Source organism: Anabrus simplex, chromosome 7 (assembly GCF_040414725.1).
Source record: "Anabrus simplex isolate iqAnaSimp1 chromosome 7, ASM4041472v1, whole genome shotgun sequence".
NCBI classification, from domain to species: domain Eukaryota; kingdom Metazoa; phylum Arthropoda; class Insecta; order Orthoptera; family Tettigoniidae; genus Anabrus; species Anabrus simplex.
In genome coordinates, this window is record NC_090271.1 from 176,764,098 (window position 1) to 176,787,242 (window position 23,145).

The window sequence follows — 23,145 nt, forward strand, 5'->3', positions numbered from 1 at the left end:
ATTAGTTGAAACATGGCGTGAACTCAAGCTAATACTCTTCAAAGGTATTGATACGTAATTTAAAATGCTCACTGCCTCTCAACACATCACTATTACATTACCAGCAGCTTCCCTTCCATCGTTAACAATTCAACCAGGTCGCCCGTTTTACCAGGATTCGCATATCCAAGACACTGCACCACATATTACACGGGCAACTAACAATGAGAAGCCTCAGTACAACAATAAGCCGTGCCGGAGAACAAAAGGCAGATAAGAATAACGACAGATGAGACTGAGCACAGCCTCCATGGACCAATCAAAGCCAAGACAGATCCAAAGAATACAATAGGTACGCCCATGCGCAAATATGAAACCAACATGGCGGGTACTCAAACTGAGCATCGGCCATGAATAATAAATAAATATATAGCTCTGCGCTGAAAACCAAACAAGGCGCAGAATTTGAAAGACAAATACAACAGGTCGATCGACATATCATCCTTTTCTCTCCTACACATCCCAACTCACATGCATACCACATTCACGCGCACACAATGAGGGTATCGGGAAAATAAAACACGAACGGCCGTTCAGATTTCGTAGTCAAATACAAACCATAAACTATGACTCCGTGGTCATTACCAGCGGGTCTCACGTACACAAATGTTTGCGTGCAGCGTGCAATTGCACATAAGGTCAGAATTGAACATTACTTTATTCACATCAATGGCATGTCGCGCCTTGTACGACTAGGATTGGACCTCCTGTGGTCGATACAAGGGGTACACCATGAGGATCACGCAGTTTTAAAGCACGCAGTGCACCAAATCATAACCACAGAGACCCTTTTTCAATTATTACTACAAGACCACAAACACATTCATTCAAAGCACATCGTACGACAGAGCGGAAAGATGTATGCCATCGACTGTAACATTCGGGAACGACTCGTCACCAAATTTAAATATAAACAAGACTATCACATACCTGTGATTATCAATGGTAAAATCGAATAGCAGTTAGCGTGAAAGGTCCAGGCTTGAACACATTAAATGAATATTTAAAGCATAAAAATGCCACACCAAACATAGCGGCAGCCATTGTTAGTATCCGCCACACATAGAACAGAAGAAGAACTTCACAGAGTAAAAATTATCGCTCTAGCAAAACGAACGACCTCACAGATAAAAACATAGCATGTGCTGCTCCCTACTGGACGTCATTAGACTGACACATGTAAACATAAAAGACAAAACTGAAGGAAGCCATTTGCATAATTAAATGTCAAATCGTGGAACATGCGATAAGCATGGTTCACAATCTTGTGCAGGTTGGAGTTGTCATGTGTCTCTTGCAGTTCTTCATTTTCCAAGCACTTCAATGATAACAATTCTTCTTGAGCAGCTTTGATTTTGGCTTTTATTTTCCTATGTACATGGTTATATAGCTGTTGGTTATTACTCTTCCATTTCCATCTCTGTCTATTAAGTCCAGAATCTCATCTGTCGTCCATGGCTGTTTTTTCCTCCTCATCTCTTCTTTCAAGTGCTTTGTTTCTGACGTGACGAGCACCTGCTTCACGTTTGCCCACAACTCCTCCACATCGTGCTCTATATTCTTCAGTCCGGTTAGCCCTGTACTATCAGAATTAAATTTATGTACAAAAGAATTCATTAAGTATATAAGGAATTGAATACTGGTTATATTAGTGTATAATGTAATTTCTGTTTTACATACCTGCCAAGTATTCTGGTTTTTCCATAAAATGTACGGATTTTGAGTGTATTTTACGGTTCTACGGATTTTGAATATCCGCGCTTGTTTTCGCTTTCTGCGGTCAAATCGGATTTGTTTCATTTTCGATAGTAGCTGATAATACAAGATGCAGTGTTTGAAATTTGACCAGTAAATGTATTGATAATCACATGATCGATTATCACCGCGCTTTTGTCACCTGTTCGACCTCAACTGCTACTTCATTCACTGAGATGTTCCCAAACAAGTAGCAGGCTATGATTTTGAAGAAAAGAAATCATTGAAAAGTAGCAGGCTGTGAATTTATATATAGCAACTTTAGTAACTGTGTCATGCTTCGTAGCAGATGAAAGGCTTTGTTTGTTTGTGGGTGTGAGTAACTTTGGCGGTAGTTCTGAAACTCGTGGAATTGTGTGACAAATTTGTAAGCGATTTAGTATTTTTAGTGGTGTTTGTCATGTGTTCAACTAAGAAATGATATTATCAATCTTTTAGGGAGGCATATTCTGCTGAATTTCCTTTATACAATCACGGAAAGGTGAAACATTCGCATTCTGTTCCATGTGCTCATGTGATGTAAACTTTTATCATGGTAAAAGAACAGAATTAGTAAATCACATTCAATCTTTTAAACACTTCTCCAATACAAAATTTAAGGATGGCAGTCAGAAAATTAATTAGCTTTTTACCTCTTCTGGAGCTGACCTTGATATAGTAAGAGCGGAATGCTTGTTCACTTAATTTTGAATTGAAGATAATATCCTGTTAGCTGCTACCGATTGCTGGTGCGCTGTTTAGGAAAATGTTTCCAGGTTCAGAAATTGCAAAAAAAAAATATTGTGGTGTCGTACGAAAACCACACACATTTTGAAAGAAATGCTACGGATTCAAGAAGTGAACTCGTTGGTTACATGCAGCATGAACCATTTTCTTTAAGTACAGATGGGAGCGATAATAGTAATGTTAAGTTTTACCCTATCGTCACCTGTTTTGTGGCAAAGCAGGTAAAGATAGTTAGTTAAGTGTTGTCTGTCACAGCCTTGGTGGGTGATTCAACAGGACATAATATTGGTAATTTGAGAATGTAACAAAATACCAATTGAAAATTGTGTAATATACTGTTCCGACAATGCTCCAGTCTTGATTGGAAAGAAGAATGTAGTTGCTTCCGTTTTAAGGAAAGCACAGACATCTGTCTTTGTACTGGGTTGCTCATGCCATTTGATTAACTTGGCTGCTGAGAAAGGTGCAAGCAGTTTGCCTTTTAAAGTTGATGAACTATTATTCAACATCTTCTGTTATTTAGAAAAGAATTATAAGAGGAAGAAATGCCTTAAGAAATTCCAAGAGCTTCACAACAAGATAACAAAGAAGGTACTGAAACATGTTTGCACAAGCTGGTTTATCATTAAGAAGGTGTCTGCAGAGGCTGTCAGAACAATGGGATCCACTACTTGGTATCTTTAAAGATGAGGTGCTTGTTAATGCTCAGTGTGCATCAACTACTAGCTTAACATCATTTACACCGAGCTCGATAGCTGCAGTCGCTTAAGTGCGGCCAGTATCCAGTAATCGGGAGATAGTGGGTTCGAGCCCCACTGTCGGCAGCCCTGAAGATGGTTTTCCATGGTTTCCCATTTTCACACCAGGCAAATGCCGGGGCTGTACCTTAATTAAGGCCACGGCCGCTTCCTTCCAATTCCTAGGCCTTCTTTACCCTGTCGTCGCCATAAGACATATCTGTGTCGGTGCGACGTAAAGCAAAGAAAAAACAAAAAAACCTCATTTACGGTCCCAAAAGCTGAGCCTGGTAGTTCCAAATACCATAAAAAGAGAAAAGCTACTGAGTCATCAGAATTGGTCTCTCCCAAAAGATTTGCATGTGTCTCAAAATCTGACACTCCTTTGCTAAAGAATAAGAACATTATTCAAAATCATGAAGAATTTTTTTTTTTATTTTTTTTTTTTTTTATGGTTCATCATCCAAGCAGGAAAAGATAGTTAGCTCAGTGTTGTCTGTCCCAGCCTTGGTGGGTGATTCAACGGGACATAATATTGGTAATTTGGTAATTTCACAGTTAGAGCATTACAAAATACCAATTCAAAACTGTGTAGCGTTCTGTTCCAACAATGCTCTAGTCATGATTAAACCGAATTAAAATAAGCGAGTTAAATCCACCTTTTCAATACAAATTAAATAGTGTTTCAGACATTTAATGGGACTAGTTTTGACTGATTTAAACGTCATCTTCAGCCATATTGTGTGTAGAACAACGTATTTGAAACACAGTTGTTTTAAAGATGGTCTTAAAACATAGAAGTTTGGCATTATGAAAAAATATGTTCTTAGAATTTCCTTAAAACACTTTTGCTCTCTTAGCTGTGGGAATATATGAGAAGAAAGTGTTTTAAGGAAATTCAAAAAACTTTTTTTTTTTCATAGTGTCAAATTTCTATATTTTAAGACCATCTTTAAAACAACTGTGTTTCAAATACATTGTTCTACATGCGATATGGCTGAAGATGACCTTTAAATCGGTCAAAACTAGTCCCATTAAATGTTTATTTAATATAAACACTATTTAATTTGTATTGAAAAGGTGGTTTTAAGTCACTTATTTTAATTTGATTTAATCAAAGTTCAATACGGACCCATAAAATGAAATTCATTTTTCTAGTCATGATTGGAAAGAAGAATGGAGTTGCTGCTGTTTTAAGGGAAGCACAGTCATCTGTCTTCGTACTGCGTTGCTCATGCCATTTGATTAACTTTGCTGCTGAGAAAGTTGCAAGCATACTGTCTGTGCCTTCCTGTATGCTGTCATTCCTTTATTTGAAACTCAATTCTGCACTTCAGAGTGCTTCCCCTCACATTCATAAACTACTAGAACTAATGACGAACCTGTTAAAGCAGCTGCTTTCCAGATTTGTTAAACGAAAAGTGATCAAAAGTTCCCTTTTATTAAAAGTTCCACACCATTCTATTGAGAATCAGAGAGACAATAATGAGCTAGTCATTCGCATTGAGACAATGAACTTGGTGAAGAAACTTAATGATAGAGATAAATCAACATTCTTTTCATCTGCCAGCGCTTACTTCTGCATAGCATGTGATTATATTATTAACAAGTTCGCTCTCAGTGATGAAGTACTGAAACATGCAAGAGTTGCAGATGTTTTAAAAATTGAAGATGCCCAGTTTTCTTCTGTACAATTCTTTATAGAAAGATTTCCATCATTGCTGCCGAGGAAGGACAGTGAGTTGGTTGAGGATGCAATGAATGTGCTTCAGAACCAATTTATAGCTTTTCATATTGATGACTGTGCTACTGTTGAGTGAGAATCTACAGATGACACCAAATGGGTGGAACTGATAGTGTTCCTATATCAATCAATCAGTACTGATCTGCATTTAGGGCAATCGCCCAGGTGGCAGATTCCCTATATGTTGTTTTCCTAGCCTTCTCTTAAAAGATTTCAAAGAAATTTGAAATTTATTAAACATCTCCCTTGGTAAGTTATTCCAATCCCTAACTCCCCTTCCTATGAATGAATATTTGTCCCAGTTTGTCCTCTTGAATTCCAACTTTTATCTTCATATTGTGATCCTTCTTTCTTTTAAAGACGCCACTCAGGCTTATTTGTCTACTAATGTCATTCCACGCCATCTCTCCGCTGACTATAAGTGAAAATATAAGTATTGAATAGGTGGAACAAATCAAAACACCTTTATTATTGTAAAAAGAAGAAAAAAAAGCACACCACTTAGTCGAGCAGCTCGTCTTCTTTTTCCCAGTTCATCCCAGCCCAAACTTTGCAACATTTTTGTAACGCTACTTTCTTGTCAGAAATCACCCAGAACAAATCGAGCTGCTTTTCTTTGGATTTTTTCCAGTTCTTGAATCAGGTAATCCTGATGAGGGTCCCATACACTGGAACCATACTATAGTTGGGGTCTTACCAGAGACTTATATGTCCTCTCCTTTACATCCTTACTACAACCCCTAAACACCCTCATAACCATGTACAGAGAACTGTACCCTTTATTTACAACCCCATTTATGTGATTACCCCAATGAAGATCTTTCCTTATATTAACACCTAGATACTTACAATGATCCCAAAAAGGAACTTTCACCCCATCAACAATGCTGAGTGTGAACGTGTGTTCAGCTCAGTGAAGAAGAACCAAAATCAGTTTACGTCCTCAGTGTCAAATGAAATTCTGGATTCTATTTCAGTTTTGAAAACCACTAAGTACTAGTCAAAATACTCGTAGTTTTCCTCCAGAATTTCTGAAGAAATTGGTGGCATACTTCGATCTTGACAGAATTTTGTGAATAAGTGTACATGGTTGGTTTAATTTTGACGGTGATATTCATGTTGTGACCCACACGTTTAAAGTGCTGAAAAACACAGTTTGTGTGCTGTGTGAACTGTTCCCAGTGTTAAGTGAAAACAGATGAGCACTCATCAAGATGTTACTTTGTGTAAGTATTTAATTTCAGGGGTGATCATAACATGTAATTGACTTGTATTAGTATTGTTTGTAATCTCCCCCCTTGCCGTCCTTTTCACTATGTCTCAGGACTTTGTGATGCATGCGTGTGTTGTTAAAAAAATTTTGCTTTAGAATCTTCTGGATTTCTCTTTTTGTTGTTGGCAGGTATGCTTTTACCCTCTTGTTACTTGGAGTTACTCTTCATAGGCTACATTATTTTATGCATTTTTCCTACAGGTACATGAATCATCCAGAATTATTCCAGGAACAGTTACAGCAGTGTATTAAGCTCAGTCATGATCATGTGTACGATCCCCCTCCAACAGATGATCCTCACTATATCACGTTTGAGCCTTTCGACAATGAAATACATGGACCCGTCAGAGATGTAATATTTGGAAAGAAGGTAAGTTTCCTCATAAGCCAATGTAGCGTTGTCTAAACACACAAGTAGCTTACGTGGAATAGTACAGTAGACTGTTTGTGTAGAAATTACTCCAACAGTACATTTTGTAAATATGTAACTTTTGTCATATCTTCTTTATACTTATACAGATATGACCCAGCAATTTGGTTAGAACTTGATATATGTTCAGCATTGCAGATCCTTGCATGAAATAGTTTCTGTAAAACCATGTTAAACAAGTGCTCTCTGCTTGTCTTTTGCACGCTCTGTTGATTAAATAAGTTTATACTGAAAGAGTTGGCTAAACGGTTTGAGTCACATAGCTGTGAGCTAACATTCAGGAAGTGGGGAATTCAAACCCCACTGTCCACTGCTCTGAAGATGGTTTTCTGTAGTTTCTCATTTTTGCACCAGGCAAATGCTGGGACTGTACCCTAATTAAGGCCATTGTTGTTTCATTCCCAATCCTAGCCCTGTCCTGTCTCACTGTTGCCATACGACCTGTCATTTTCTCTGTGACATAAAATAAATAGGAATAATAATAATAATAATAATAATAATAATAATAATAATAATAATAATAAAGAAGTCTACTAATACAGCTAAAATTGATAAAATACTAAAAACATACGAAATTGAGATTCTCAATGACTCACATGTGAGACTACAAACCAAAATTAATAAAAGGGCAAAAGGTAGAGTATTCTCAACTGAAGAAAGGTTGAAGAAATACTGGAAATATAGAAAAGGTAAATTTTCCTTGTATAATTGACTGGAGTGGTCCTATGTTGACCATAAAATGTTACAATTACAATGTGTTTTTTTTTACATCGCACCCACACAGATAGGTCTTATGGCAACGCTGGTATGAGTGGGAAGGAAGCAGCCATGGCCTTAATTTAGGTACATCCCCAGCATTTGCCTGGTGTGAAAATGGGAAACCATCTTCAGGGCTGCCAACAGTGGGGTTCGAACCCATTATATTCTGAATGTAAGCTCATAGCTGCGCACCCCTAAAAGCACGGCCAATTCGCTCAGTCACAATGAAGTCTGTATACAGCCAGCTGCTATTTCGGTTACAGGTTTAGCATGACGAGGTATGCAGTATGTTTTGATGGAGATTATTGTTTTTAAAAGGAAGTACAACTAAGCAGTCGCCCTCTTTTAACACTAATTAGAGGAAAAATGGAAGATTTGCGACCCTTTGAAGAATGAAAGTATATGCAAAAGAAAGAGAAGGGCACTAAAGGGTGTGAAAATGAGACTCCCTAGGCCTTGCAAACGTAATACAGTCTGGGTCAGAAGAGAACCATAGTTGACCAAGGGAGGTCAGAAAAGGTAAAAGGAGACTGGTGCTCATAAGTGGAAACAGTGCCAGGCTCAGCTAGGAGAACTGTTACCAACCCATGCTCTCAAATTGAGAGGCTCTGGTCCCTCTTTTAGTTGCCTTTTACTACAGGAAGGTGATACTGGCTCTACCCGCAGACCAAGAATTTTCATGATCTGATGCTAAATCTTAGGTATATCACGTACCATGAAATTAAACTTGAAGCTAAAGACAGGGGATTATGGTTGCATCGACAAGGGCACCGTCTTTAATAACTAATAATAAACATGGAGGAATATCAACTGAACCTTTAAATCATAGTCGGGTTTCCCTACAATGTTAAGACTTAATGTCCTGGTCAGATAATGAGTCTGGTGAGCCTGCCTCTTACTGGGATGTCACAAGTTCAATTCCCCGCCAGATAAGGGAATTTTACGTGTATTTCTGGTTCTGAAATCCACTTAGCCTACATGAGAACAATTGAGGAACTATCTGATTGTGAGAGAGCTGCCTTGGTTTAGAAAGCCAAGAGGATTAGTTACGCTGACCATACGTCACTTCGTAATCTGCAGGCCTTTGGGCTGAACAGCTATCGCTAGGCACACCAAGGCCGTTCAGGGGTTTAATGCCATGCGGTTTGTTTATTTCTTGTAGTTGTTGAAAGATCTAATTTGATCGTGTGGATTTGTGACACAGATAATATATAATTATTAAGATGATCACACTCAGAGGGTCTTTCTTAAAATATCTCATGTCTTCCTCAAATAATTGTTCTTCAGGATGCCCTAGTGAATGTGTTACAGTATAGACTTTACAGTATCATTGCAGTTCATTGGTAGTTGATCTATGTATGATCTGCCATTATTTAAAGTTTTCAATGGACTTCACATTTTACTGCTACATTACTATAATAATTACATGAGAAACTTCTCTTTAGTGTGCTAGTTACATAATATTAATACATATTTGAGTCACTGGGTGCTCCAAATTAACATGTAAATACTGTAAATCTGTTAATTTCAATCATAAATCATTATTGTGGTGGACAACTGCATCAATTACATCGGAGATAAAATGTTTAGCGTGACCATCCCGTAGTGTCGTGCGCGAGCAGGGTCTGGATTCGCGTGGAATCGTATGCGAGCCCTCTATTCTGCATGACGTCACAAACTCGTATGGCAGTGCACATGTCCACAGTAACCGAGTGGTAGACCTAAGTCCGCTGTTACATGATTTGGAATGAGCAGTAGAACACTAGGAGTTCAAAATAATCCGTTATGTCGTCTTGTTCATGATAACACTAGCATAGTTCAATTTTGCAGTTAATGTTTACCTGCCTGATATTATTTTTAATGCTCTGAGGGGATTGATTTTTTTTTTTTTTTCATATTGAAGTTTTACAAAGTATTCCCCGCCCGGCTACTCATTCCTGCCACCCTGCTGACAAAATTTTCTGGGGAAAACACTGGATGCACCCAAGCTCTAAACATTGACATATGTTAGTCATCACCTGACAGTGTGACGAGAAGGATGTCCTAATCACTAAAACAGCCCGGAATATTGATAACTGCTGGACAGATCATGAACTTCTAATTAGTCGATTCAGGTTTACCATCCATAAAAAGCCACTTCACGAATCCAACAAGGGAGAAGTTCAACACCTCTAAGCTTCAACTTGATAGTGTTTCCACAGAATACCAAAACTCTGTTCTGTTCTAGAACAGTTAACTCATAATCCAATCAACACAAAGGATGTAGAATGTGAATGGGCCACACTTCAAAATATCATCACAAAGTCTGCACAGAAAGTCATTGGCTATGGGGAAAGGAAGAGACAAGACTGGTTTGATAATAACCATGAAGAAATCTTGAATCTCATCAAGGCTAAACGGGATGCCTATCTATCTGTTTCTCAAGATCGATCCTCCAGAGAGAAGAAAATGCGTTTTCAAGAACTAAAACAAAAGTGTCAGTCTGAAATTTTTGAAATAAAGAACAACTGGTGGTAGCAAAAAGCCAAGGAACTTCAGAAATTCTCAGATATCGGGGACTTAGGCAACTTTTACCCAGCACTGAAAGAGCTGTATGGTCCTGTCCGCTCATCATCAGGAACTCTGAAAGCTGTTGATAATACCACCATTCTTACAGACAGCCAGGACATCTTGAAACGATGGAAAGAGCACTTCAGCTCACTCTTGAACCGTAGTTCTGCTGAAGATTTTCTGCAACATGTTTCTCAGCAGAATGAAAACAGGGAAGGGTCCAGGATCAGGCAACTTTCCTCTTGAACTCGTACAAAGTGGAGGCTCGCCTTTAAAAACCAGGTTTTTCTATCTGATTCTTCTGATCTGAGAAACCAAATATGTTCCTGCTGCCATGAAAAACTCCAGAATAGTTACAATCTTCAAGAAAAGTTATTGCAGTATCTGTGGAAACTACTGTGGTATATCCCTGCTCTCCATAGCTGGAAAAATATTTGCTAGAATCTTACTGAATTGACTTCAGGTTGTTTTTGAATCTCACTGTGGGTTTCGTGCCTCTCATGGTACAATTGACATGATCTTCTGCGCAAGAGATCTCCACGAGAAGTGCAGAGAACAAATGACACCTCTGTTCTTAGTGTTCTATGACCTTGAAAGGCCCTTAATATGGTTCCTCAAAACGCTATGTGGATGGTTTTGAGGTGCTTTGGATGCCCCAAGCATTTTGTTGGTCTGATCCAAGCTCTCCATGATGGTATGGTTGGTCAAGGTACTGTATCAGAGTGATATCTCAGAAAAATTTCCAATCACAAATGGACTCAAGCAAGGATGTGTACTTGAACCTTCACTTTTTGCCCTGTACCTGGCAGCTATGCTTTATGAAACAACGCCTGCAAACAACACAGGTATCCACGAACCTACTAAGCTGGCATAGCAGGGGGAGAGGTGATACTCCTACGTGGCACGTTCCACGTGGCGGATAGGGGGGTCCTAACCAGCTTGCCGGTGGACTTGAGGGAAATAAAATACCTCTCACGGACCAAACATACTACCCCCTGCGGGTGGGGGACGCACATGTAGAATACACCCGCGGTATCCCCTGCCTGTCGTAAGAGGCGACTAACAGGGGCCCATGGGGATCTCAACTGGGGCGTGTGGATTGGCGACCACGGGGACCTTAGCTGAGTCTTGGCATTGCTTCCATTTACTTGTGCCAGGATCCTCACTTTCATCTATCCTGTCCGACCTTCCTTGGTCAACTCTTGTTCTTTTCCGACCCTGAAGGTATTAGAGCATTCGAGGTCTAGGGAGTCATTTTCACGCCCTTCGTGGCCCTTGCCTTTCTTCATTCGTTACTTCATCTTTCGAAGTGACGGATCCCTTCTTCTTCTTTTCTCTCTCTCTTTACTCCCTGTGGGTGGGGGACGCAGACAAATAATACACCCATGGTATCCCCTGCTTGTCGTGAGAGGCGACTAAAAGGGGCGACCAAGGGATGATTGAATTAGAACCATGAAACTACTTTTGATTCGTACCTTCACGCGGGGAACACCATGGGTTGCCTGTACTTGCGAGTAGTACCACTATATTAGGTACGAAATAGGTTTATGCTTAGTAGCAGCAAGAGCGGGTTCTCCTGTGGGTTTCCAGTACCTGTGCGTCGTACCCATGTGAGCAGCACCGCGGGTCTGGGCGTTGCCTGTGACTTGCACCACTATATGAGCGACACTGTGGGTCTGCTTTGCCTGGGATTAGTTCCCACCATGTGAGGAACACCACGGGATAGTACCAGTCCCTGTGGTTAGTACACCTAGGTGAGGAACCTTATCGGTTTGCGTTGGCTATGAGTGGTGCCATTGTGTGAGAAACACCATAGGTCTGCGTTCCCTGTACGAAGTGCAATACTTGTGAGTAGTACCATCATGTGTGGAACACCGTGAGTCTTCGCTACTTTTGATTAGTACCCCAACATGACAAATACCATGGTTCTACTTTACCCGCGACATATACCATTCTGCGGGGCCTTAGACCTGGATTTTGGACCCCTTTAGACATCAAGCATCCTCGATTCAGGATTGTGCTTTATGAGTGGTCCCTTGGTCAGTAATAAATTATTTATGATCCTTTTTTGAGTTGGATCCACTATTTTTTTTTGTTTGCTTGTTTTTTTTTTTGTTTGCTTTTTTTTTTTTTTGCATTCCTTCTTCATGAGGATTTTTTAAATTTTGGTCAGTGGATGATTTTGAATTTTTTGTTGTCATTTCATTTCGTACCATTAGAGGCCGATGACCTCAATGCTAGGCCCCTTTCAACAACAATCATCATCATCATCAACACAGGCGTGGAAATTAAATATCAGTATGGCGGGGGGGGGGGGCTTTTCAACCAGGCCAGACTTCGCTCCAAAAGATTAACCTATTCCACCCGAGTCACAGAATTGCAATATGCAGATGACAATGCTTCTCCAGCACACACCAGAAGAGCTTCAACAATCTGTCATCTGCTTCAACAGAGCTTATGAACATTTTGGCCTGACTGTCAACATTCAGAAGACCAAAGTGTTTACTCAGCCTGCTCCTGGAACCCCCAGATTTTTATACCACCATATCTGGCACAGCTCTGGAAAGGGTGGAGCACTTCTCGTTCCTTGGGAGTATTCTCTCAACACACTGTACCTCTGAAAAGGGCGTGGAAAACAGATTACAGGCTGCCCATATGGCATTTGGATGGCTCTCACATCGTGTATTCCAGAACAAAGAGTATCTGCACGAAAATAATGGTGTACCAAGCTGTTGTTATTTCTACGTTACTCTCCTAATCATCATCATCATCATCATCATCATTTCCCATTATCCAGCTGTAGGGGCAAATATGGTTCCTCTCCACTTTCTTTGGTCTTTCCACCACTCCTCCTCCAACACTGTCCCAGTCCAGGTTTCTTTCTCTAATACTGCGTTGGATTGTTCCATCTCAATCGTGGTCGTCCACGGCCTCTCCTTCCCTGCATTTGCATTTCCATCACCTTTTTTTGGCATTCTTTCATCACTCATTCGCTTTATGTGCCCAAACCATCTTAATTGGCTCTTCTCTATTCTATCATTCATTTTTTCCACTCCAATTTCTTCCCGGATTTTCTCATTCCTTATTTTGTCTCTTCTACTCTTCTGTATCATACTCCTCAAGAACTTAATTTCGGCTGCCTGTATTCGACTCTCAGCCTTCTTTGTCATTGTCCAAGTTGTTATGGCTATGTAATACATCTTGTACATAATTTTCTTTGCTTCCATAGGCACATTTTTGTCCCATAACATGTTTCTTACACTATGATAGAAACAGCTTCCAGCTTGAATCCTCTTACTAATTTCAGCATCCAGTCGAGCATTCTCCATGAATTCACTTCTCAGTTATTTGAACGTCTCCAATACTTTCAAGGGCTTGTCTGCAAGTCTAATCTGACCTTTCCCTTCTTTCTCCTCTCTAGTCATAACAAGAGTTTTACTCTTTTCTACACTTATTTTCAATCTACATTCTTCGATCTTCCCATTCACCACATCCAACTGTTCTTGAACCTTCATGTCGTCTTCTCCCCAAATCTGCAAATAACATGTTCATTTCTCTTCCTCCATATGCTGCTGTTGCTGTTTTCATGATGTCATCCATTACTATTGTAAACAGGTTTGACAATAGAACACTTCCCTATCTCAGCTTACTAGTGATTTTGAACCAACTTCTCCTGCCAACTTGTGTTTGCACACAACTACAGCATTCCCTGTACATCGCCGTGATCATTTTTATTAATCCTTGTCCAATTCCTTTTTGCACCAGACTGTCCCAAACTTTAGTCCTCGGGACACTGTCATATGCCTTTTCAATTTCAATGAATGTCATCAACATATCATTCCCATACTCCCATTGTTTTTCCATTAGTTGTCTCATAATGAAAATGGGCTCTATTTTTGACCTTCCACTTCTGAAACCAAACTGATTTTCCTGTATCTGATTTTCAACCCTCAACCTTATTCTAGTTTCCAGTATCCTCTCCATTATCTTAGCAACATGGGATATCAGAGTAATTTCCCTGTGGTTCTTCAATACTTTCTTATCAACTTTCTTGAAAATTGGGATGATTATTCCTTTCTGGCAACCCTCAGGGACCTCCTTATTCTCCCAGACAATCCTGAGAACTCGATATGTCCACTGCTAGCCTACAGCTCCAGCTGCCTTTATCATTTCCACTGAAATTTCATCTATTCCAGCAGTTTTTCCATTCTCCATCTTTCTTACTGCCATTTCATTTTCATTCATTGTAATTTCTTTGTCCATTTCTTCATCAACTAATTGCATTTCTTGGTGGTCTATTGAATGACTGTCATTAGTTTTCACTTTCAGCAACTTCTGAAAATATTCTCTCCATTTCTTATTTCCTCTGGCTTTGTCAATATTATGCCATCTTCATCCTTCACAAATCTGGTGTTTACTTGATCTCTCTTTTTGTTTCTTAAGATACCATACAATAATTTCTTGCTGCCCTGCATATCATCACTCGATTTCTGTGTGAATAAGGCCCAGCTTTTCCTATTTTTCTTCCTCCACTACTTTCTTGGCCAAATTCTTTGCCTCCACATATTTTCTTCTACTTTCTTCAGTCTTGGATGTTTTCCATGCTTTTTCCATGCCATTTTCTTTTCCTTCACTTTACTCTTTACCCTATCATTCCACCAGTGTCTTTCACATTTCCTGATGTTCTACCAAATACCTTTTCTGCACATCCAACCAGTGCTTCCTTAAATCTTTTCCATTCATCTTCAACATTCCCCATCTCTGTCCTGGGTACCAAGGGTATTATTTCCCTTTGAAATTCTTCTTGTATGCTTTTCATCTTCAAGTTCCATACTTCAATTCCTTTCTCTCTTCTTAATGGGTTTTTTTCAGTCTTTCCCACTTTGTTTTCCTATCACAACTCTATGATCTCCACCAAAGGCTTCTTCACACATGGCTGTAACATCTAAAAGGTTCTTCCAATGTTCTTTCTCGATGATTATATAATCATATATGGTCTTTGTTCATCTGTCTCCCCAACCATACCTTGTAATCTTCTGACTGTTCTTCTTCCTAAACCAGGTGTTTCCAACAATCATTTGGTTCCTCATGCAAAAATCCACCAACAACTTGCTTTCTGGATTTCCATTTCCATATCCAAAGGGCCCTGCAACATCTTCCTTTCCTTGTCTGTGCATTCCAACTTGTGCATTTAGATCTCCCATCAGTAGCACTTACTTATCTTCTATCTGTCTCTCCACTTCCTCTAAAAAGTCCTCTAGATGTTCATCTATGCAACCGGTTTGTGGGGCATATAACTGGATTAGATCTTTAATGCCAATTTCAAACTGGAGCCTCATCACCATCATCCTACCGCTGACTCATTTTGTAGACTCCACATATTCTTGGATTTCTTTTTTTAAGTATGATGGCCACTCCATTTTTTGCTTCAGGTCCTCCGCTGTAATACAGCCTGTCTCCTTCTTTCAGAGGAATCTCTCCCGTACCCCTCTTCTTGGTCTCGCACAGTCCATGTATGGCTATATCCTTTTCTTTCATGAAGTCAACCAGTTCTTCCGTCTTTCCCGTCAGTGTCAGGACATTTAGAAATAGAAATAGAAATATATTTATTTAAAGTTAATTACAAGTAGGACCAGAGGTCCCTTTGGCTGTAACTAACTGCCACTTTAACTTAAATGTATCACCTAACATACAAAATCTAATGAAAGAATACATAAAAAGCGTAAGATACATTTTCCTACTGAGGATATAAGAATAAGATTAAAAACTAAACATCTAGGAGGTTACAATAATACTTTAACATTTCATAAACATACACTATACTAACAAGGAACAGAAGACGAAACAGAAACCTAAGATTTTTAAAGCCGAGGATGAATTAAGAGTAAGACTGAGCATCTAAAATGTATCTAGGGGATTATGATATTTCGTACTATTTTATTAATTTGGTGAAAATTCATTTACATGGCTTAATAAGTGGAAAGGTAGCGGTATTTACTGTCGCAATCTTAATGTAGTTTTACGGGTGTGAAACCTGGGCGCTATATCACCGGGACATCAAGAAACTGGAACGCTTTCATCAACAAAATCTTAGATCCATAATGAATATCAAATGGGATGACTATATAACTAATATAGCAGTTCTCAAGAAAGCAAAGCTAAAAGGTATCGAAGCCACTATTATTGGTCATCAGCTTAGATAGGCAGGCCATATCCATCGTATGAGTGACAGCAGACTCCCTCCGCAAATCCTGTATGGTGAACTCAGCCCTGGTAAGAGGACTCGTGGTGCTCCTCTGAAACAATGTAAAGACTAACTTAAGCAAACCATGAGAACAGTGTTGCCAACTTAACAGATTTTCCACTAATTTTGGCAGAATTAGAAGACTGTCAGCAGAGAAATATATCATTTAGCGGACAGCAGATTTTTTGGCGGAATTTTAAATTTATTATAGCGGAATTTGGTGTTTTATCCATTTTACGTTTTTTTTTTAATTTGTACTCCGGTCTGTCTCCGAGCTATTCCGTATTTCTTGTCAGGAGCTAGCAGTCACATGAGGAAAACATGCTATTTGGATTTGATGTTATGAGATCATGGTATCATAAATTTGTAATGCGTGGGGAAAGGTTACTTATCTCTTAGTTGACGAATGACGACAGATAATGAAACTGAGAGAGTAGCATTTATTTTATGCTATGAAGGAAGACCGTGTACTGGCCTGTTCGTGTGTGGCCCTTGAGGTAGGAGATTCACCTAGTTTGCACCTGGCACTAAAACGCCTTAAGCAATCATTGTATCGACTAGGTGGAAAATAAATACTTAATTGTGAATCTACAAGTTTTAGCTCGCTGGCTTCGAGGCAGGGGGTTAATCCCAGTGAAACTCGCAGATCAGGTGAGTCCAGACATTTACTTTTTTATTATTATTATTATTATTATTATTATTATTATTATTATTATTATTATTATTATTATTACTCGTTTTTATTGCTCATTATTTGAGATCAGATTTCTTGGCGGAATTTTAGCGGATTTTTAGTAGTATTCAGCAGATCTTGAAAATATAAGTTGGCAACACTGCATGAGAAGAGTAGATATAAACCCAAATACTTGGCATACTCTTGCATTGGATTGCCCTCACTGGCGTACTACCATCTCAGCTGCAGTTGCACAGTTTGAGCAGGAATGTTGAAGACAGGAAGAGGAAACTTGCCAGAGGAAGAAGCTACATCAAACACTGCCATGCCCCCCCCTTCCATCAGATGCAACATGTGTGTTTTATACAAGAATTGGTCTGATAAGCCATCAGCGCCACCTTCATCGTATGGACTAAGGATTACGGAACTGCAGGTGAGGAACGAAAACTCGGTTAAGATTATCAGCAGACGACGATTGTACTTCACAAGAATTTCATCTCACTGGCCTGGATCCTGCTTTTCTCTCTTCCTCTCATTACCCAAGTTTTTGGCATATGCCAGTATTAGAATATAGTACGTCCAGTATATCACTCTTACTGTTTTGGAGGATATTTTTATTCCACACCAAGCTTCTAACATTTTTGAGAAGTGTTTCTGCTTACATACCGTATTTACGCAAATAATCCCTGCACCCTAATTTTAGGAAGGATCCTTTCGAAAACAAGGAATGAACTAAAATTCCTTCCATCAGAAGAGTAACGTAGATCACAAGTATAGATTATGATATGAGAATAACATAGGCATAAACGAACATTTCATATCACTCCGCGAGGTCCATGTGGTCTTTACACAAATATGCACATGTAAATTTACGTATATAGTTGCTTTGCTCGAACATACTTGCTATAAAATATATTTACCATGAAAATTGACAAGGCTTTCTTATGTGACAGGAATTTCTTTAATCTGAACTTGGAATCGATTGCCTGTAGATCAGAAGATTCGTTGTCTCTTACATCACTAGATTCTCTCCTAAATCACTTACAAATTCGTCACACTCCACACTAAAATACTTCTCACACGAGGTCTCTCGTTATTCGGATAGTAACATGACCAGTGGTGGATAATTCTTTTCATGCAGTGTAAACACTTGAAACAGACACACTGGCAAACTTGGATGTTAGTTTTCTGACATCATCAATTATACAGTTAGGATGCATTTCCATAAACTTATTAAATACATCTTACACAGCAGTATTCTCTCTCCTTTTCAGAGGTTTCCCTCTCTTTATGTTTTACACACACACACAGGAACCGCTCTGTGCATAACCATTGCAGCAAACAGAATCAAGGTCGTCCTTTCGTGATCTCTGCAGCTGCTAAAGCTGGCAGATATTAGATGTTTAACACGTTCCCTGCGGCAGTGAATTTTGATGACTTAATTATACTTTGTATCGGCCCACCAGTGACCCAATGCTGGCTTTAGTTATTATCGGTTCGGGTCACCGGTGACTTGACAAATTTTACTTTGGTTAGTCCCTACTATGAAATCCAAAACAATGCTGGTGCACTAGTTGTGTGCATTATTGTTGAGGAGACATTCCAGTGTATTTACCTCTGCAACATTTTCCTGATTCAACAAGTGCGTGACCCAGAAATGACCCCGGAAGTAAATATTAGTTTCTCTTTCATTGATGTGTTTTTATGGGAATATGATAGGCCTATGTTAATTATTTTCATTTTATGCTTAGTAACTAAACAATATCACAAAAGACAAAGAATATAAATTAAGAACAATAACTACTAGAGAAAAAAAACAATTAAACAGCTATTCACAGTTAAAACAGAACAAAAATGTAACATCATTTGCCTATAATTTTCAGAAAAGTCATCAAATAAAATGACTGATTTTCAGAAGAAATATAACATAAACGCTCTCGCTGTTGCGTTTTACATGTTCACTGGCACTTTTTCACATGTGTTTCATTGAAGCACTCGATACAGATTTTTGGTGCTCCTGGACACACTGCACAAAATGTCACCACCTTCTTCGTATTGTTGGCGGCAGTTTTCTTATCATGCTTCTTGCAACACACTGTGCAGTGTCGCCACATTTTGGTGGCTGGTCCTTCCAGTTTGCCCAGTGTGTGTGTGCCCTGTTCCTTCTTGGAGGTGTACAAGATGTAGTTGTACTGTACCGACATAGAGAGAAAGCAAGAGATTCCTTGAAATGACAGAAATATTTTTTTCTTTCCAGAACTGCGCTTGCAGTGTAGGATCCAGGCATTTACAACTGCAGTCCCCAGTAGTTCCATAGCAACTTTTCTCCACCATTTGACACACTTTCTCAATGGAGTGTAATATGACAACATTTGGTCACCAAGATCAACACCCCTTTTGATCTTGTGGTAGTGCAACACAGATTTTGGCTTCAAAATTGCATCTCCTTTCCTGTTCCTTTTTCCGGTGTCTTCCAGAATATTGCCGTGCTCAGGTACAGTGGATATCATCAAGGCTCTCCTCTTGTCCATCCAGTTAATTATTTTGACCCCCTTTTCATTCTCTGCTCCACAGATTTCCCTCCTTTTAAGATGCTTTATTAACCACTTCTTTAGGGAGACCACTCTTATTGGGACGAATTGTTCCACAGAGAAGCGTTTTCTTCTCAAGTAGATTCTGTGCCAATGGAACACTTGTGTAAAAATTGTCGGCGAACAAGATGCGACCTTTTCCCAACCATGGTTCACACATTTTCCTGCCGACTGCTTCAGCATGACCTGTCTCTTGTAGGTGATAGTCTTTCCCTTCATAAACTCTTACAGGAAATGTCTACCCATCTTGCATGCACACTTTGTAGAGTTTAATTCCATATTTATGCGACTTGTTTGGGATATATTGCCTGAAAAGCAATTTTCCCCTTCACCATAGATTCATCAATTACAACATTTCTCCCAGGGGTTAAGGCATTCTGAAAATTTTCCTGAATCTGGTTTACTAGAGATTTGATTTCGTACATTCCTTCAATTCCCTCCCTATGGGGTTCATTATCACACAGATGCCAACAGGAGAGCAAACGTAGGAAGTGATCACGAACCATAGTGGCTTTTATTACCTTATTCTCATATAAAGGGTTCTTCGACCAATAAAGTGGCAGTTCAGGGACATAATTTAATCCCATGACAAGTAATATCCCCAAAAGCTTAGCCATTTCTTCCTCCGTGGTATCAGTCCATTTGGATAACCGCCCCCTTTGCTAACTTCAGTGCAGCAAGACTGTTGTTTCGGTTACTGTCTGCATAATTTACTCTGTTATAAAGACATTATAAATGCCATAAGGGCTATCAAAATTAGTCACAATGTTCACTTGTGTGTCATCACAAAATATGGGTATGCCCATGTCATGCCCCCCCTCGCTATTGGACCCCCATCTCGGCACATCGTAGTCACATCGTCATCACCAACAACCTGACTTGGAGAAGAATCACTTAGAGATTCATCCCCATAAATAGCTGACCCACATGCTTCAGGGTCACTGTGTTAGGAGATGAGTCACTATCTTGGAGGTTGTACATAGGGTCATCAGATACTGGAGAAGAATCACCGTCACTGTCATCACTTTGTTCCAGATAATGAGCAATTCATCTGGGATCCGGTGCTGTCCTAAACTTCTTTCTTTTCTATGCCAACATTGTGTCAAAAAGTGAAGGCTCCATACCTAAAAAAAATATTTAAAAAAGTGAACTTACTTTTAAATATTATCTATGGAAGATAATAAACATGTCAATAACTACTCCAATAGATAAAAATTTAAAAACTTATGTTCTCTTACCTGAGAGCAATGTAGAAAGGAATAGGTTAGACGAGAGATCGTATTAAACAACAGTCTGCCATCTGAAGGCAGCAACATTGTAGGCTTCATTCATCGTAACCGCTCTAAATGGTTCCTATGTAAAAATATAGGTTAGGCAACAATCTGAACACAGGGTGACCTGAAGCGATATGAATGGAAGATTATAATCTATCAGTTTCATGTCTGTATTGATACTTGATACTCACAATTACAAAGAATGGGTACCTTCCACCTAATCAATACTTTATTATCTTGGTACTGTGCAGTACTGGTTTCGACCTTCACAGAGGTCATCTTCAGCTGGTCATAAGATCTAAAGTTAACTAAACATATAATTTTAAAACATTACTAATTCTAATGAAGAATGTCATATGATATGAGTGATTGATATTAAAATATACAATGATATTAAGTTTCCTCTGGTTTTAAAAAATAAGCGTTGATGTTTATGTGACATGTATATGCTACTCAAAATTCTGATGTACTGTTCGTGAGTAACACATAATTTGTTAAAATACAATTTCCATAACTTAAAATGTTCATAGTATTCTTGAGGTACACTTTGGAGTTTAATTAATGTTGGTAAAGCGTTGTATATGTTCACAGGTATGTTTGTGCAAAGCATTCTGGAATATTCAATGATGTGAATTGTTCGTCTTGTGCATTCATACAGTTGTGATGTTGAATGATTTACATCGAAATATTGTAGTGTGTTATTAGTTTCTTCAATACTAATCTCGTTATATGATATTAAATAGGTGCAGATGCTCCCTCTTTGTAGTTGTTGTTGTTGTTGTTAGACATGCTAGTAATCTGCGAGAACAGAAAAGAAACGAAATACAATAAAACTTTGTTAATTCTAAGTCGTTGGGACTAAAAAATCGGACTTCGAATTACGTGATTTCGAATTAACCGCCAATTTGCAATTCAGAAGTACCAACCCTGGCTGCGTTACAAAATATTCTAAGGCCCGTTACTGCATGCAGTTAACCTTGATTCACAGTTTATACCTTTCAAATGCCATGAAAAAAGAACTATTTCCAAAATGTATCCAAGAAGGTGCATTTACAGTATTCAAATAATGAATTTGGACATCTCGCTGGCAAACATAACGTCACACAACGAAAGAAAGTAGGAAGGGAAAAAAAGCACGATTCAAAGACGAGGAAAAATCTATGCTGGCTCCCATGTGCAAGTACTTTATTCATTGGAGTACTATACTGTATGCATTTTAGATGCCTCGTATTTACTCAGAAAGTACCTGATGCCCTTAAAATATAACGTTCCTATGACTGTATCCTTGTACGATTTCCCGCCATGGCACCTCTCTCGTACTTCATAAATGTAAACACTTGCCACATCACAAAGTATTCTAAGACCCATTAATACATGCAATCACCTAGATTCACAGTTTAAACCTTTCAAATGCCATGGAAAAAACTATTTCCGAAATGTATCCAACAAGGTGCATTTACAATGTTCAAATATGCACTTGGATAAATCACTGACAAACATAACCTCACGCAACGAAAGAAAAAAATCACACAATTTGAAGATGAGGATAAATTATGCTGGTTACCCTGTGCAAATACATTATTTTTTGGATTTCTGTACTGTTTGCATTTTTAGATGTTTTGTACTGGCATGGAAAGTGCCCGACGCCCTTAAAACATTGTGGCTTATCGAACTTTCCTGTGACGAGGGGATAAAGTTTCTCGCTTCCATTTGCATTGCAATGCACTACAGTGACCCCCATCCCCCACCCTTGTACGATCCCCCGGCTGGCACTTTCTCCTTTAAAACCATAAGACCATTTCGGTTCGCATTAAAATAAGCAATGCAGTTCCATCGGCAATGACAATATTGTTCGGTGCCTACGAATTTATTATATGAGCCGCGTGTTTTCATGAACTGTCGGCATCGCCAGTGTTCGCGAATTCTGTTTTTCTGCACACTGCCTGTTGCATGATACCGGTATTATGGCGTTCCTTAAAAGGTTGAATACGAAAGAATTCCGATTTCATTCAACTTAGCAATCATGAAGCGCACTGTAGACCCACCGAAGTGAGTGTAAGTACAGAAAGCTACCCCTCCACGTTCCGGAACACGCGTTCTATTATGACGTGGATAAATTTCAAGTTTAAATTATTGTGTAACATACTATTGTTTTAAAATGTAAAGGCGGCTTTGAATTAAAAGTCCGAATTTTGGTAATGGGACTGACTGTACTTCAAATAAAGAATTATCCGTATTTTGAATTAAACAATTTATTTAACATGCAAAACTGTATCTCATGTTTCCAGGAGCGAGACCTTCTTCGAATTAGGCGGGATTTTAAATTAATCGATTTCAAATTATCGAGGTT

The 23,145-nt window shown here is 39.0% G+C and overlaps 1 protein-coding gene across 3 annotated transcripts in view; it reads left to right on the forward strand.

Moving 5' to 3' along the window:
* LOC136877439 (AKT-interacting protein) overlaps window positions 1-23,145 on the forward strand; it is a 130,081-nt gene that overhangs the window by 65,726 nt on the left and 41,210 nt on the right. For all 3 annotated transcript variants that reach the window (XM_067151478.2, XM_067151479.2, XM_067151481.2), the window contains exon 6: window positions 6,476-6,644. In XM_067151478.2, coding sequence (XP_067007579.2) covers window positions 6,476-6,644 — 169 coding nt within the window. The remainder of the gene's footprint in view (window positions 1-6,475; window positions 6,645-23,145) is intronic.